Source organism: Python bivittatus, unplaced genomic scaffold (genome assembly GCF_059951505.1).
Source record: "Python bivittatus isolate LINGU-HERP-01145 unplaced genomic scaffold, Pbiv_v1 ctg000210_np1212, whole genome shotgun sequence".
NCBI classification, from domain to species: domain Eukaryota; kingdom Metazoa; phylum Chordata; class Lepidosauria; order Squamata; family Pythonidae; genus Python; species Python bivittatus.
This window is the reverse complement of record NW_028277053.1, coordinates 4,287,218-4,303,569: the sequence shown is the minus strand read 5'-3', so window position 1 is coordinate 4,303,569 and position 16,352 is coordinate 4,287,218. Positions and strand designations below refer to the sequence as shown.

General features: G+C 44.5%; 1 protein-coding gene across 4 annotated transcripts in view; it reads right to left on the bottom strand.

Moving 5' to 3' along the window:
• MAP2K5 (mitogen-activated protein kinase kinase 5) overlaps positions 1-16,352 on the bottom strand; it is a 135,749-nt gene that overhangs the window by 19,944 nt on the left and 99,453 nt on the right. For 3 of the 4 annotated variants that reach the window (XR_015795874.1, XR_015795875.1, XM_088139232.1), the window contains exons 20-21: positions 2,658-2,719; positions 77-122 (exon numbers count right to left, since the gene is read on the bottom strand). Coding sequence is in view for 2 of the 4 variants with exons in the window: in XM_088139232.1 (XP_087995358.1) it covers positions 77-122; positions 2,658-2,719 (108 nt within the window). In the remaining 2 variants the exon portion in view is untranslated. The remainder of the gene's footprint in view (positions 1-76; positions 123-2,657; positions 2,720-16,352) is intronic. The other variant, XM_088139233.1, reaches the window with a different exon arrangement.

The following is a 16,352-nucleotide window of genomic DNA, read 5'->3' as shown; positions in this document are numbered from 1 at the left end:
AAAATTTGCATGTGTCATAAATCAATAACACTTTTGGGGTTTACGTCTCAGAGGGTGCACAGCTAGATCGACTCACCATTAATTCTTCAGGGGCTGGCCGTTCCTTCGGTTGCTTTCTCATACTGAAGACAAGGAGAGAAAAAGGAAGAAGTTAACGTGCATGGAACAGTGAAGATTCTTAAATATCTCATGATACTTGACCAACGATCATAAACCAAATCATACTAACAACCAAGGGGAAAAGTTGGAGGATTGCTTTAAAAAGTGCTCCAAACGGTGTTTTTAAACTGAAGAAAAACATTTCCTGCTTCAATGAGCTAAGAGAGAACAAACCATCTTCTTCCTCAGTTTGCTGTAACACATTTTTAGAGGCTCACTTAGAACATTTCAGGGACTCAAGAAAAGCTGGGGAAGTGCAGATGTGATAAACCCTGGTCATCCAAGATGACTTGACAGAAGCCCATACAAAGCAATCCTTCCAAACAGTAGCCAAAAAGGAACTTTGCTCATTTCTGTCACTGAGAGTATTATTTATTCTTTCTCCTGAAATGGTCCAGCTCGCTGGAGCTGGAGAATACCTGGCCTACAAACTCCCAGGCCGGTCGGCTGAAACTTCTGTGTTCTCGCTAGGTTTTCTTTTCTTTTCTTTTCTTTTCTGTGAAGTCCCCATCGGGGATTTCATCCTTTTCCAACACAGCTCATAGTTTGAGAACTGTTCATTCTGCAATCCTACAACTGCCCTCTCTTCCCCCTTGCAATGGATGGGAGGGAAAGCAGCTGGAAGGAACCTGGGCTATCTGGTTTGTACCACTTAGTTACTACACTACAGCTTCTGAAAGGCAACCAAGGGGCAGGGTACCAGGTGGGAATCGTGTGGGGCCCCAGAGCTCCCCCTGCGCAACCGGCCGAGCACCGCTCTGCTGTCATCCCCATTCACTCCACAATCCTGTCTGCAGCACCAGCTCCCTTTGCAGGTCCCTCCTTTGCAAAGCCCAGCCGAGCTGCATTCTTGCAAGCCGTTCTAAGCCACCTTGGCAACACGCTTAATCTGACATTCCAAAGTAGCTGGGTCTTGCGGGAGAACGAGGCTATTATGTGCTATCATTTATGCCTCCACCTGACATCTGTGGACGTATCTGTAGAGGTTAGCCCTCCTCCTGCCTCAATTAAAAAATATAAAAACAATATGCTTTCTGATTAATCTCTGGGTAGAAGTGGAAAGGTACAGCAAGACAGATCACCAACAGTTGGAGCTTTACCACAGAAATCTAATCTACCCCAAAGTGGATCAGTCTTATAATAAACATAAGCCTTGTATTTATTATTTCAATTAACAATAGTCACACTGTTAATTCCTTCTCCCTCTCTCTCTCTCTTAAAAAAATACCTCCCTTTGGAATATTCCAGGAGAGGCCTCTGTCATCAGCATTTATTCAAATGCTTCTCCCACTTGGTTGCCTCGTTCGAAGTTAATTCTATTGACATCAGTCAAACTTTTACTTGCAAAGGAAAAGAAAATTAGAACAAAGAAAAGTGCTGGGGGGGGGGTCAGTTTTGATAGCCAGCATCAATATTTTTCAACACAGATATTCCTATTAGTACTGCAAGCGGCTGGCCCAATTCTGTGTGGCGGTGCGAGTAATTTTCTTTTATTAGCTTTGGACAGAGCTTTGACGGACCTCTCACGCCTGCCCCTTCCTCAAAAGAGATCAGATCTCCAGTTTGTTTAAAAGTGGTGCAACTTTATTGGTATAACAGATGTCTTTCCCCTTGTAATGCAGGGTGGTGGTTGTTATATTTCAGTAAGTGTATGGCTAGGTGTGTGGGTTGTTTTGTTTTCCATTCCTCTACTGAATTATGCTATTTTGTTTGGGAGGAAAAAGAGGAATCCTCGATCAAATCCACCACATTTAGACCAAGTTCAATCTCGCTTGTCCTTTTAGCACTTAAATGCTTGTTTATGAGCTCTCCATATGAAAGAGGCATTAAAACATGTCTTTGCTATATAAGTTAACCTTTTGGTGCTCAGGAGGTTCTGACTTTAAACTATACCCATTTCCTTTTAATGGCGCTGCTTAATTTAAGGAGCGTTCCCCACTGAACAAGGCAGTGTGTCTGGAAGGATGAAAACATGCCCTACAGTGTGGTTTAAAAGATGCACCCCCCATCAGAACACCTCCCGAAGACAGACCCCATAAAATCTCTTCCAAATGAAAAGCCCACAAATTAATCAAGTGTGCTGTTTAGACCACTTTAAAAGCGGAGCCTATTTTTCTAAGCAAGATGAGAAATGCTTGAATAATAGAGTTATAAATATGATTATCTATCATCCCTCTTCAAGTGATTTCGAACACATGCGTGTGTGTGCATGTACAAATGCGCAGCACCGGTTCTTGGAGAATACACCCGGATTCCCAGTTGTTTATTAAAGAGGGGGTGGGGGCCAAAAATGTCCCCCTTCTGAAGTGCTTTTATGACCCTTTGTGTAAATAACGTTTACATAATTTAAACAGTTTGCTGAGCTTTGCTGGCCCAGCTGGCCAAGCCCTGCCAGGTCCCCGGAGGCCCGGAGGAAGCCATAAGGTCCTGTGATATGGGGAGTTAATGGCATGTATCGTTTACATGGAGGGCACGGCACATTTGCAAACGAAGCTTACCATTGAGTGATGAAGTGTACAAACGGCTCCGAGAACTCCCCAACCGGAAGGACAGGAGATTCCTACAAGCCCGTTTTGGCCAGGGGTGGGGGAGAGGGCGAGGGGGGAGGGAGGAAAGGAGGAAAGGAGAAGAATGGGAAGGCGTGAGTCCAAATTGTACATTGCGCATAGTCGTTCTCCGACGGAAAACAAAACAAAACAAGCAAACCAAAAAAACAAATAAAAGGAAACTCTGCATTTAAAAGTAATGAGTTACGCAGTGGGTAAAACATGTAGAAATCAGACCAAGAGGAAGTCGAAAACGGACAATGATAGCCACGGGGCAGGAAGGAAGGTAGCGAAAGTGTAAATGAGAAATTAATGATTATTTAAGTAACACCCAAATGGTCTTGTAATTAACAAAGAGCTGGGAAATTATTCTTGTGTTGACCTTCGCTTCCTGCATCATAGTTGCTATTTATTTACACTTAGCAATCCCAAATCTTGTTAGATTTAAGCAGGAGAGGCCAGGGGAGTCTGAAGAACTTGAAAACGGAGAGCCGGGCTAATTAACCACAAATCCAACCCAGGGAGAAGCCACAAATATATTCCGCAACCACGGGGGGGGGCGCATTATCTGAAGGGGAGGAGAGCCGCCTCTGCGAAAGAGCGCGAGGGGCACGCGCCGAGGAGGAGGCTCCGCTGCGCCCCCCCCATGACAGAGAGACTTGCCAGTGTTTATAGAGTAACAGCTCAGGATATAATGAAATTGCACTGTGGAGGACTTTAACAGCCATCTCATTAGTCCTACAGTTGGAACAAGAGAGCCACATCGAACAGGAATCAGCTGCAAATGACTCGCTTCTCATCTATTCTCATTTGCTATTAAAAATATCTTTCGGCAGCTTTTGCCACGTTTCCCCCACCACCTTACCCCCGCTCTGTCCCCGAGTGCTCTGCAAAGTATGATGCATGCACCTATTTAAATTAACAAAGGAATGACTTATTTTAATCTCCCCGTGCTTTGCCTGTTTTGGCCGTTTGCGAGGCCCATCTATCATCACATACAACCTTCCGATGCTGCAGGCAAGAAACTCAGAGCGTGTAACATTTGGTGGGAGCCAAACAATTTCTCTCGCACACAACTGTGTCAAATGCGCGTGTGGGGTTCGTTAGGGAGGGTTGCGAGGGAAATGGCTTGGATGTGATGGGGAGAAGGGGGAAAAATTTAAAGAGGAGGGGGGAGGACGAAAGCCCCTCCACAAACACGTGTGTGTGCATGTCATCCTCAATGGCGGCAGTGAGAAGCAACCACTGAGCTGCTGAAGTGATTAGTAAATATACATATAATTGCGACGGGCCAATTATCAGAAAAATGAGAGTGGTAATTACAAGATAGAAAATTAACTAGAACTCTTATTAAGGCTTTGTTTCCAATTCAAACAAACAGAAATTGCAGCAAAACACAATTAAATCAAAAGTAACTGAAGAGTAAAAGGCGACAAGATCCCGTGGGTTGCCGTCGACACGCGTTTTGTGGGTCGCGCGGCGGCTGAACAAATAAAGATATGCCTAGAAGCCTCGTCTTGCCCAACAGCCCTGCAAGGAAGCGGAGCGAGTGACCTGCCTACCGATGCTGTTTGCTGAGCGCTGATGTTACCCGAGGAGAACCTGCAAAGGGCTTTGGTGTCTTCCTTCCACAATACTCCTTACGACAAACCTGAAAGGTAGACCTGCTCGTATGGCGGATGGGAGGGGTTTTGCAGATGTGAGCTCCCTGTGAAATTTGGAAGTGATGATCGGGGGACATTCATTGGGGATCCGCTGGTCCCACATCTAGGAAGCCTCTCTGCCCCAGCCGGCCGGCCAGACACGACCTCCCCTCATTAGAGGTCCTGGATTAATCCAGCTTTGGGGTCCCTAATCACTTGCCCGCAGGACCTTACGCTCTGCAGTGGTTATCTTGGTAGCTGCCGGACTCCCTGTCCCACTGGATGGTCTTTTAAAATAATCTCTTTTTTAACCTGGGAGGCGAGTCTGTAGACCCCTTTTTTCCCAACCTCGGCTCTGAGCTACACACTTGCACGGCCTGAGCGACCCACAAGGTCGATGCAGCTCGAGAAGCTGGTTTTAGTCCATTTTTCCTGTGTGCGTGTGGGTCTTCCCTTGTTTTGTGATGGGCAGGTATCTCGTTCTGCTTCCTCGAGGAGGGTCGGTTTGCCTTCTATGCCAATGTTATTTTGCTGTTTTCTGGAAAGGCAAACGCTGTGTCTTTATCAAGGGTCTTGCTTTTTTTTTTAAATAAAAGTGGTTCCCCCAAAGCCTTGCCTTGTACTTTGGGCCCTGAGCAAGTCTCTTTCCTTTTAGCCTCACCAGTTTCCCTTCTTGGACAGGTGCCACCAGAGCAGCCACTTTGCAAATGGCCACGTCCCTCCCCCCACGGTAGCCATTTTGTGAGAGCCCCTCATGAGCTCTCATGAATCCAAACTAGGCCCCGTAACTCCTGACTGCAGGGCTGGCGTCTCTGCCTCCTCCCATCTTCATCCTCGCAGAAACCCTCCTGAGGGGAGACAGGATGTCTGGCTGAAGGCCGAGCAGGAGTTTTTGGCTCCAGCAGGATCTGAACCAGACATTTCCAACACCTTTTGGTGGGCGTACAAATTACAATAGTGAGGATTCAAATCGTCCCCATTGCAGGTCCTCCTAACACTCCCTGTTCTCCACGCAAGGCCCCTACATGCCTCGTGAGAGGCTGATGACGGAGGCAACGCCAGTTCTTACAGAAGGCAACCCACCGACTCCTCTGAATGCGGGCAGGACAAATGCAGAGACGCGCCATTCGGGGTGGCATTGATGGTGGTGGGAGTGTTTTGAGTGATTGCCTCTACCTTGTGAATAATGAACAGTTCAAGAAGGTCAACCCATTACAACAGAAGCTGTTTAATTATTAATTATGCACAATCTCTGAGCAAAAGGACAAGTTCAGAATGTTTAATACGTGGGAAACTCCAACCAGACCCTGGCGTGGCATTTTGCTATTAGCACTCGTCAGCAAGGCGCTCAAGCAGAACAAGTAAAGCGCGGAGCAGAAAATCTGAGCAGGGGTGGGGGGAGAGAGGAGGTTGAACTTTAAACTCCCTCCCTAATATTTAATTTGTGGAAGTGACAGCCCTCCGGCTACCGCGTTGAGCCACGTGACCGAAGTGGACGGAAGTGGCTGATTTTGGGCTTGCCCATAGGGGTGGCATGCCGAGACACGCGGAGGACGCCTTGCCAGAGAATGCCTCAGACACCTTTGATCCTTTTCCTTAATGCTCTGGATCACACAGACATACAGCCGATTAAACAAGGCCTCCAGATTTTAATTATTTACTTGATTATGTATGATTTACTTGATCTATACATTTATAGAATTATCGTTATATTTGGTTCTGTTCGAAATGAACATTCTAGGCAAGTTGCAATTTAAATCAGCACAGCCGTGCACACGCACGCATGCCAAGTACAAAACGATAAAACAAGTAAATTAAAACATGAATAATAAAATAATTAACTATTAAAGGCCTGGGAAAAGAGATGTGTCTTTACCGAGTTTCTAAGGAAGAGAAGGGGTGGGGGTGCAAACTAACCAAGGGTGCCTTCCATTGTGGGGACAACAGAGGCTTCTTCAGAAGGAAGCAGGCTGGTCCCTGAGGCCCAAGACCTGCATGTTTTCTTTCGGAGTCATTCCCTCAACTCCTCCATTTCAAAGAGGAGATATCTGTGTAGGCTCAGGAATACAGAGGTTAAAAAAAAGTTTAAAAACAGCCAAGTGTGTATTTCTGTGCACATGTGTATACCTGTGCTAGAAAACTGTGCAACTATCCTGCCTTTGGATGCTACCCACAGGAGAAGAGAGGGCAAGGAGGACCAGGTGGGCAGAAGCTGATGTGAGCTACACTTTTCAAGGGCTCTCCAGCATCCATAAGAGGGCAGGTTGCCCAGAAGTGATCAGATTCACTGCTTCAAAGCTCTCCATTGTTCTGCTCTGTTTGAAGGACACCCATGAGCTGGCCCAGTTTCAGATTTTCAAAGGTGGCAGCCAGACTGCAGCAGAAAAGCTTTATGGTGGTGGTCCCAATGATCAAAGAGCTATCACCTAGAATCCTTTGATCCCTTTCCTTAGAGCTCTGATCAGCACGTTCTCCACCATTTCCCCAACATATAACTGCTCCAGAAGAGGCAGGGTTAAAATGATCATGCTAGGAATTTACATCAGGTACTACCTACTCAATATATGTCTCACAGACAATATTTTCCTCCTGCAAGGTTTCTTTCTAGAATATATTGAGAAACAAGTAAAAATGTTAATTAAACACTACCAATGAACAACCGTAGGGGACAGCATCTGGAAGATTCAGGACCAACCCAGCAATCCCAGAATAAGAATAGGGAATAGGAGGAGGAGAACAGTTGGAAAGGGATAAAGAGGTAGCCAATGAGGGCCCTGACCACAACTTTCCTCAAAGGTAAACTAATTGTTAAAAAGGGGCCTTCAAACTCTATTCCCAATTTCTGGCAGTAGATTAAATGTAAGAGGAGGTTCTAGGAGAGAGAGCAGGCAGAGTCACACAGCTGTCTTGTGTACGGGGATGGGCAGTTCCACACAACACTGCTCAGGATAAGCTTCACATATCCATGTCGCCTCACTAGACAGGACCTCACTAGACAGAAGTGAGACTGCAATATCACTGCACTTTCTGGCTTCTGGAAGACACTTCCAAGTTTTAGTTCTGTGGAGCCCTTTCAGTTTCAGTGCATCTGCTAGAACTGTTGCAAAGACACTGAGGTCCTACTCTAGGGCAGGGTGGGAAAATCTAGCTGGAGTCTTGGCTTGCTAGTTGGTGGGTGACTGGTGGTATCATTATGGGCACCCTAGAACACACTCAACACTTCCTTGGCTTTGTGTCTCATTGCAGGAGAACAGCAGTAATGTTTCTTCCGGAAGGTTTGTTCACCATTGCTGGACTTCTTATTAAGGACCCCCACCCCCTGCCAACTTTCAAGAAATGCTGGGATGCCTGAGGAGTCAGTTTGGAAACTGGCACTGATAACTGCCACTGCTTTCCCCTGTACCAAGGAACTGTCATTGCATCACCTTTGCTACAGAAGGCTTCGCAGCCTCTTCACTCATCCTTTTCAACAGGGAAGGCCCTGTGCCTTGGAACCCCTACCAGAGCCTGGAACTACCACAAGGCCTCGGTTGAAATGCTGAACCTATTTATTGCTCGCTTTCACCTCGTGCAGTCTTACTGTGTTTTCATAAAACACAGCTGCACATTAGCATGTCCACTGACACCTGCAAGATTGAGTTTTTAGGAACCCTTAAATGAGTTTGGCCTCTTGGGAAGGTTTGTTTCTCAGGTTGGACTAAAAGTAATTATTCAGCTATCCCTACCTGTAGTTTCACCTTGTTTCCATCTAGCTTTTGAATCTTGCACATAGGGAAGGTCATAGTTTCAGGTTCCATTAAAGAGAACAGCAGAAAACATTTGGTATAGGGTGGAGGTACGTAATGATAGATTCATTCTGACACTTGACTCTCTTGGGTACAAATATACAGTATTTAATATCAGAGAAAAGAAAATGTACGGTGGAGTTTACATTTTGCATTCCTCTCTGTTTCTGGAAGTTTTTGAAAGTGCTTCTGCCAAAGAGATGAGTGACATCAGAAACAAGCCAGGGCTGATAGCTGCTCCAGTCTAAGTGGCCCAAAGCAGCTGACAGTCTCTTGAAGAACCATCAACTTTTTGGTGTTGCTGGACAAGGGACTGCATTTCAGATCTGTCAGTTTGCAACCACTTTGCAAAACTCTCCTAACCAACCCCAATCCACCAAGAAATGTCTTTTGTCCCCATGAGGGATGTGATCCTGAAACAGCCGAGAACAGCGCAGGTAAGGACTGCTGGTGGGTCTGATCAGGGCCAACAGCTTGGCTCTTCATACCGTCCAATCCAAGTTGAGCCCATCTTTTTAGGTGGGTCACCAGCCAGGGCAGCTCTCTCTTCAATGAGAGAGAGGAACCGGGGAGAAGTAAAATGCTGATGGGTCTGCAGACCAGAAGAAGGGGGCAAATAAGCAAACCAGGGACAGGACTAAGATGAGTAGCCTTAGAAGAGGGAAAGCCACCTAGAGGGAGAACCAGCACCATAGCCCTAAGCTCCTGGAGATGCAAAAAGACTGCAGGTAGTCCTTGTTTAGCGACTGCTTCATACAGTGACCTAGACTACAGGTAGTCCTCATTTAGGAACTGCCTCGTACAGCGACCTTCGCAGTTACGACAGTGATGAAAAAGTAACTCTGTGACCAATCCTCACATTCATGACCTTCGCAGGTCTGTAAAGCAAAGGAAAGCTGAAGTCAGATCATAAGCACAGTTGCGGTTTCACTTGGTGACCGCTTCACTTAACGACTGAGTTGCCGGTCCCCATTGTGGTCGCTAAACAAGGACTACGTGCACTATTTTTGTTGTGTTCTTGAATTCGGCTGGCTTCCTCACAACACAAGAATTTTCATCCATCTGAGAGGTGCTGTACCCTTCTGTAAAGCATTCGGCTTTTCTAGTTACTTTAGGAATTTGTTGGGAGTTTCTTCCAAATACTAATACCAGCCACAACTCTTGTACTGGTAATTTGGAGGCCCATTGCGCCTAAATGTCTGCAGATACCAACACATTTCAAAATTAACAGCCCTAGATAGACCTGTCTTCCAGGTATTTATCCAATTCCTTTTCAAAGCCATCCAAATTAGTGGTGGTCAACATATCTCATGATATGAATCCTGCAGGTTAATTATATGCTGTGTCAAGAACTGTTTCCTTTTGATTGGTCTATATCTCCTTCCAGTATAGTGCATATACCCCCTAGTTGGTGTGATGTAGGAAATAGTGTGTTAGTCTGCAAGGTTGTCTCTAAATTAGAGAGTCTAATTTGCAGGGAATAGCACAGATATGCTTGGAGGAAAACTGGGGTTTGTGTCACTCACACTAGTTAAACTGATCAGTACTGTCTCTACCATTCGCAGGGAATGCTGGCTACAGTATAGGTGCAACTAAGGCTGGTAATCTGAAAGTAGGAATCCATACCTTGGTGATATGTTAAGCTCCAGTGAATGGACATAATAAAAGAACCAGACATGAGTTTTGGAGAAAAATACAATTCTGAAAGAATGCAATCCAGGTGGGAAAAATTATTTTGCTACGTGACATGTGAATGGATGGGTGGGAATATGACCACAGAGGGCAAAAAAAGTTATTGAGCCATCCAGAGAACCAAGAATAAATGATAGTGGTGCTATTGGGTGATTATCTGCTTAGAAAAAGGTCTGTTATATACATGCATGGCAAAAGAATGAATATAAATCAAAATGCATAGTATGCACGATTGGATGAAAGACAGAGTATTAGTGAAAGATAGAAGGATAAAGAGAGTTCTAAAACTGGCGCAAACTACTTTTTGGTAGTGTCAAGAGTGGATCTTGGGGGAAAAATGGGCCATGGGAGAAAAGGGAAGAAATGAAAGAAATGAGAATGGAAGGAGAATAACTGCAGGAAGGGAAAGTATGAGTGCTATATGAAACATATTAGAAGAAGACAATCAGGATACCCACTCCCTAGAATCTCCCAGGGTATATCCACTAGTATAGATTTAGTATGGCAAGATTCTGTCTATAAGGTGTAGGCAAATAAAGGAACTGTACTCGACTGGACTGTTTCATTGTTGTGTTCATCGTTGTTGTGTTGTTGGGCCTGACACAAAGTCAGCATAAGTGGCTGCCGCCAAGTGGGGGAGGGAGCAAGGTAGTGGGCAGGGGTGTGGGGGAGGGCTGTGGAGGGTGCGTGAGGGTGTGGTATGGGTCAGGGGGGGTGTGCAGGAATGTGGTGTAGGTTGGGGAAGGTGTGTGGGGGTGCGTGGCAGGTTGGGGAGGGTGTGTGAGAGGCACCACATAGGTCAGGGAGGGTGCGCAGGGGTATGGTGTGGGTCAGGGAGGGGGTGCAGTGTGGGTCAGGTGTGCAGAGGTGTGCAAGTAATCAGTGCAGCACAAGTGCAAAGGGGCTGGGGGAGACTTATCCCAGCAACTTGTGATCTTCCCTGCTGGTTTTCCCTTTGACTTTCTGTGGAAGCTGGCATGAAAGGTTGCAAATGGGAATCATGTGATCATGGGGCACTTGGGGGGTTGTGAATGGGTTGCCAAGCACCCAGATTGCGATCATGTGACCACGGGGGGGGGTGCTGGGACAGCCGCAACTGAGGACCAGTTGTAACTCTCCATTTTCAGCACTATATAACTTCGAATAGTCTCTGAATGAATGGTCATAAGTTGAGGAGTACCTGTACTAACAGAATCTTGCAAGTCTGAATGTGCTACCTTTCTTTCCTCTTTTAACTTAATGAGAATGGTTGGGGGGCATGCCTGTCTGAGTTGTTTTCACAAATTACATTCTTGGCCTGGGCTCAGGTTTCGTTTATCTGATCGTTGCCTTGATAGCGGGCTTTCCTTCTATCATTCAAGGCCATCCTCATTATTCACTGTGCTGTGGTTGAGGGGAAAAGGTATATAAGAATGCTGTAAAAATGAGGATGAGAGTAAGATACCATATAATGCGCAATTAAAGAAAATCATAGGTGCAAAGAATGTAGTCAAACAGAGCAAGGGAAGTTTAAAATTAAAATAAACAGAGAACATGCAGAGCAATTGTGATAGAAATAGAAAAATGTTTTGGAAGTGAGTGAAGAGGACTAAACAAGGAGCCTCCAAGAGAGTGAATGGGAAAAAAGTAATCAAATTATTTGGGATGAAACTGAAATGAGGGAATATTGGAAGGAGTAATTATAAATATTTATATGGGAAAAATAATAACATATTGAAAAGTGGAATTGAAACAAATGGTACAAATGTTAGTGTCCAAGAAATAATTGATGAATAGCGAGTCATACATGTTGTGAAAATCTTGAAAATTGGTAAGCTGCAGGTATAGGTGGTATAACTGGAAAGATGGCAAAATATGGGTGTGGTTTGTTTAGGGGGTGGCTTTGTGATTCACTTAAGATGGGTGTGAAGACTGCTGCATCTATTTCTGATGATTGAAAGAATGTTATTTTCCCATTACAGAAAGGGAAAGAAAGAAGAGTAAATGCAAAAACTACAGGGGAACTGGGTTGTTAAGTATGCCTGAAAAGTCCTTTGACACATTTTTGACTGAAAGGGTACAAGAGGAACAATGAACAAAATTTGGGAAGTGCAGCATGGCTTTAAGGCAGGCAGAGGGTTTTGCCTTTCAGCAGTCACCGAGAAACAGAAGAATAAGAGAAAGCAAGTTTATTACATGTTGATTTAGAGAAAGTGTATAATAAAGTTAATAGGCTTGAATCTTGGAAAAGTTTGTGTGAATAGGGAGTTGAAGATTGCTGCTGAGTGTGCTAAGAGCAGTATATGAGGAAAGAAATAACATATGAGAATAAATGGAATGCTTAGTGAGCAGTTCAACAATGAGCATGGATAATAAAAGTTTGTGTGAAGTCCTCTTGGCTGCTTGATGTACGTATTTATGGAAAAATGTAAAATATTTCTGATAACAATAGAGGTGCATTGGTTGGGGATATTAATGATTTTTTTGTATGCAAATGTTCTGCTGTTGGCTGAGAACCTGAACAATTTGCAGCAACTGTTAGGTGTACTGTATAATGCAACAAGGAGTATAAATCTGAACTTTAAAATATCAAATTCCAAAGTAGGTGTGTTTCGCAGGGACAACATCTGCAAGTTAAACATAAATTGCGAAAAACTAGATGCAGCCTCCACACACATCTTAAGTGAAACACAAAGCCACTCCCTAAATAGATTAAAGATGGTAAAATGGATGGAGAGATTTTAAGACGTGTACATATTGGGAAAAGTATGTGATTCTTTGAGGAATGAATGTTTGTCAAAAGAGACGTGAAAATGGCTGTGTGTAATATGCACTTGGCTATGTGGAAGTGAGTGTTGTCAGGAGAATGGAATGGGGTACGTAAGAGATATGTGTGGTCAAACAAGAAAAATAAGGTCAAGAATGAATGTAGACTGAATGCAAAGTGAGTGACCAATATAAAAGAATCACTTTTAGATATATGTCAAGGCAGTTTGATCATGTAGAGAATGGGAATCTAATTGCAAAACAGTTAAATGAAGGAAAAGTGAACGGGTCAAGAGGAAGGGAAAGAATGAGAAAATTGTGGTTAGATGAATTGATGAGATCCGTATAAAGAGAGAGGTGATTAGCTTAAAGAACAAAAGGCAGTATCTGAAGTGGCAGAATAACACGGTGGAAAAAAGGATGGTTTACAAGGACAGAAAGGAATAAAGAGGTATGGTGAAAAGTGTAGGTAATGTATCTAGATTTAGCTAGGCTTTCCATTCTTCTTATTTCATGCCTTTAATGTCTTTGGCTTACTGTTACTTTCCCCTTTTTTTGCACAACGGACAAGGAGTTGTGTGACTAGGCATGTTCTGGCCCTAAGAGGAGGAGGAAAACTTTCTCGCGTCATGCATGATTTTATCCATTTCAATCCCGATCCCCTTTTTCCTAAGCTAAAGATATTCTAGGCTTTTCTTGCAAGGGGTCTGAGCCAGCCGCTCACGCCGGTTTCCTTCTTCTGCACTTTCTCCAGCTCTGTTACACCCTTTCCCAAATATTGTGACCAGAACGGCAATTCCCAGATGCAAAGTTCTCACTGCAAAGCATCTGGACTCGCTTTCCTTTGGAGGCCTCCCCACTGCGATCTCAGACATCGGAAGAGTTTTGGAATGCTCCCCATTTACTTTCTCCGAAAAAGACGGAGTCCTGTACCACACCCCAGTATTTCACACGCGTGTCGGAAATGGTGCATCGCCACTCGCAGGCTTGGGAGGAAGCCTGCTAGACAAGCGCAGCTGCAGACGGGGGCAACTCGGCTCCCCTCGCCCTTGGAGTTTCAGGATCTTTCCAGCCCTCATTTGTTCTCACAAAGTTGGCGCACAGGGGAGCATTTGGCCCAAGATCATCAGTCTTAGAACACTAAACACTTTTAATAGCTAAGACTTGCGTTATCATGAATGTACTGAAAACAACAGCAGCTGCAACATATCGGAAAGCAAACAGACTTTTTCTCATGAGGTCCTTATTTAGAAAGAGACACAGACATAAGCCCATTAAGTGGGGACAATTATTCTCCCCCAACAGGGCTGCATCTTAAAAAGAGCTGAGGGAGGAAAGCAGGGAGAGAATGAAGCAGGCATTGAGGGAAACAAAATCTGTAGGGCACCCACCAGGGCTTGAGGAGAAATGGAAATAATCTACTGCTGAAGGCGGGGAGCCTGGAAGCCAGCACGGCTTTCATTGCCCCATTCCGCATCGCCTGTCGCTCAGAAGCAGGTGGCGCTCCTTGGAACTCGCTCTTGAGCATTTCACACACCCAAGAAGAGAAGCTCATAGTCCTCATGACTGGAGGGAGGAAGCCTAGAGGGTGAGCAGGGCATCTGTTAAGAAAAACACCAGAGGCTGGAAAAGCAAATGAAACAGAAGAACAGCCGCGCAAAGTCACTGGACTCGTTGGCAGGCCCATTTTGGAAAGTAAAAGCACCTGCCGTTGGGGTTGGCTGTTTGGACACAGGGAGATTTTAGATGGTGCTAAGCGTGTGACTCCTCATGCACGAAGCCAAGCATAAAGCTATCCTTGTGATTATTCTGAATTATACCGATACAGCATGGTGTCAATTCTCTCTCTCCTACACAGACACACACACACACCGGCTCCTGCTTGATGTCTGCAGCATCACATCATAGCACACGTGTCTGAGTTCTTCACTCCAGGCCTACAACCATAGACAGCACTGACATATGACCTTCGTACGCTGAACTCCGTCTGAAGCGCAACTGCCACTTCAGAAGCCAACAATTGTTGAACAGTAATTTGCATCGATAAACACGCTGAATCTGTTTTAAAGACTGAAGTCGTGAATTTACCGTGTTATAAAAGAGTATTTGCTTGGGTTGGCCGTATTTGAAAAACACCATCTCTCTCCTGCCCTTTCCAAGCGTCTCCACCACTCCATTCTCTGTCCCAGTTCTGGCTCTATGACATTACATGAGCCTCGACTGGTTTCGTGGGAGGCCTTGTGAGCAGGTTAAGCTCTGACTTAGCAGGAAAGGCTCTGGCATTCAAGCACAACAGTTCAGCACAAGCAGGACATCTAGCCTCCGGTCTTCCACATGGAGTTTCTTCTGTGTAGAGCGTTGGATTTTAGCAGCTTTGGGAGAATCTGCAGCTTGTGCTGCTGTGTTCTGAAGCAATTCAGCAGCAAACAATTTTTAAATTAAAATATTTATAACCTGCCTTTCATTTGAAAACTGTTTGCAGGTAAACAAGAAGAAAAATCATGGAGATTCTAAACAATGAATCAGATCAACAGCAGGGCCGGCTTTAAAACTTCAAAGCTGCACCACATAGACCAGGGCTTCTCAACCTTTTCAACTTTTAAGATGTGTGGACTTCACCTCCCAGAATTCCCCGGCCAGCATGGCTGGCCAGGGAATTCTGGGAATTGAAGTCCACAGATCTTAAAATTCCTGAGGTTGAGAAACCATGATATAGACAGTTAAAAGCCAAACAGGATGAAAACAAAACTGTATCTCTGAAACTGAGCAAAGATGGCACCTATTTTACTGCTTTTGGGGTGGGGTGGGGTGGGAAACAGACACATTGCCTGGATAGATATCTGAAGAACACAATTGTCTCATATTTCAATTTTTTTTTTCAAGACTGAACATACACAGCTATTTCAATCCTTCACTGGGGTTAGTTTCTCCTCTTTCGATCACATTGAACCTTCTCTGAACCTTTCTTGTTTGGAGAAAGTATAGTTTGCCAGAGCTGGACACAGTACTTGAAATGGAGTTTGACCAAAGCAGAGTAAAGTGAAATAATGGCTTTTCGTGATTTGGAAATTATAGTTCTGTTGATGCAGCCTAAAATTATAACTGACTTTTGTCCAGCTGCAACACACTCCTAGCTCATATTCATTACACAATCAACTACTATTCCAAGATCTTTTTCATAAAAGATTTACCAAGCAGGTAATACTAATCCACTACTTGTACATTTGTTCTTGTTTTCTGACTCTGTACTTGTCTCTGTTAAAATTTCATACTATTACTTTCCACCAATTTCTCCAACCTATTAAGATTTCTCCAACCAAGCATGGGTATGTCACAAACAAGTCTCTTTGATAGATTTACTAGCTAAGTAGATTGGGGGAATACCATGAACAAAGTGTAACTTAACTTCCACAAAGCATTCAACAGAATCTCTCATTCATTTTTTAAGAATGCCTTTGAGTCAGTGTTGACTCCTGGCAACTGCCTGGACAAATCCTTGCAGTTTTCTTGGCAAGATTTCAGTAGTGGTTTACCATTGCCTGCTTCCTAGGGCTGAGAGAGAGTGACTGACTCAAGGAGACCCAACAAGTTTGTGCCCAAGGCAGGACTAGAACTCATGCTCTCCTGGTTTCTAGCTTGGTGCCTTAACCACCGCACCAAACTGGTTCTCATTATTAATATAATGGTAAAACATAAGCTAGATGATATAACTGTAAAATGGATTCCTAATTGGCAGAATGATTGCACAGTCTACAAATGATAGTTTAGAAATGATAGGAGTG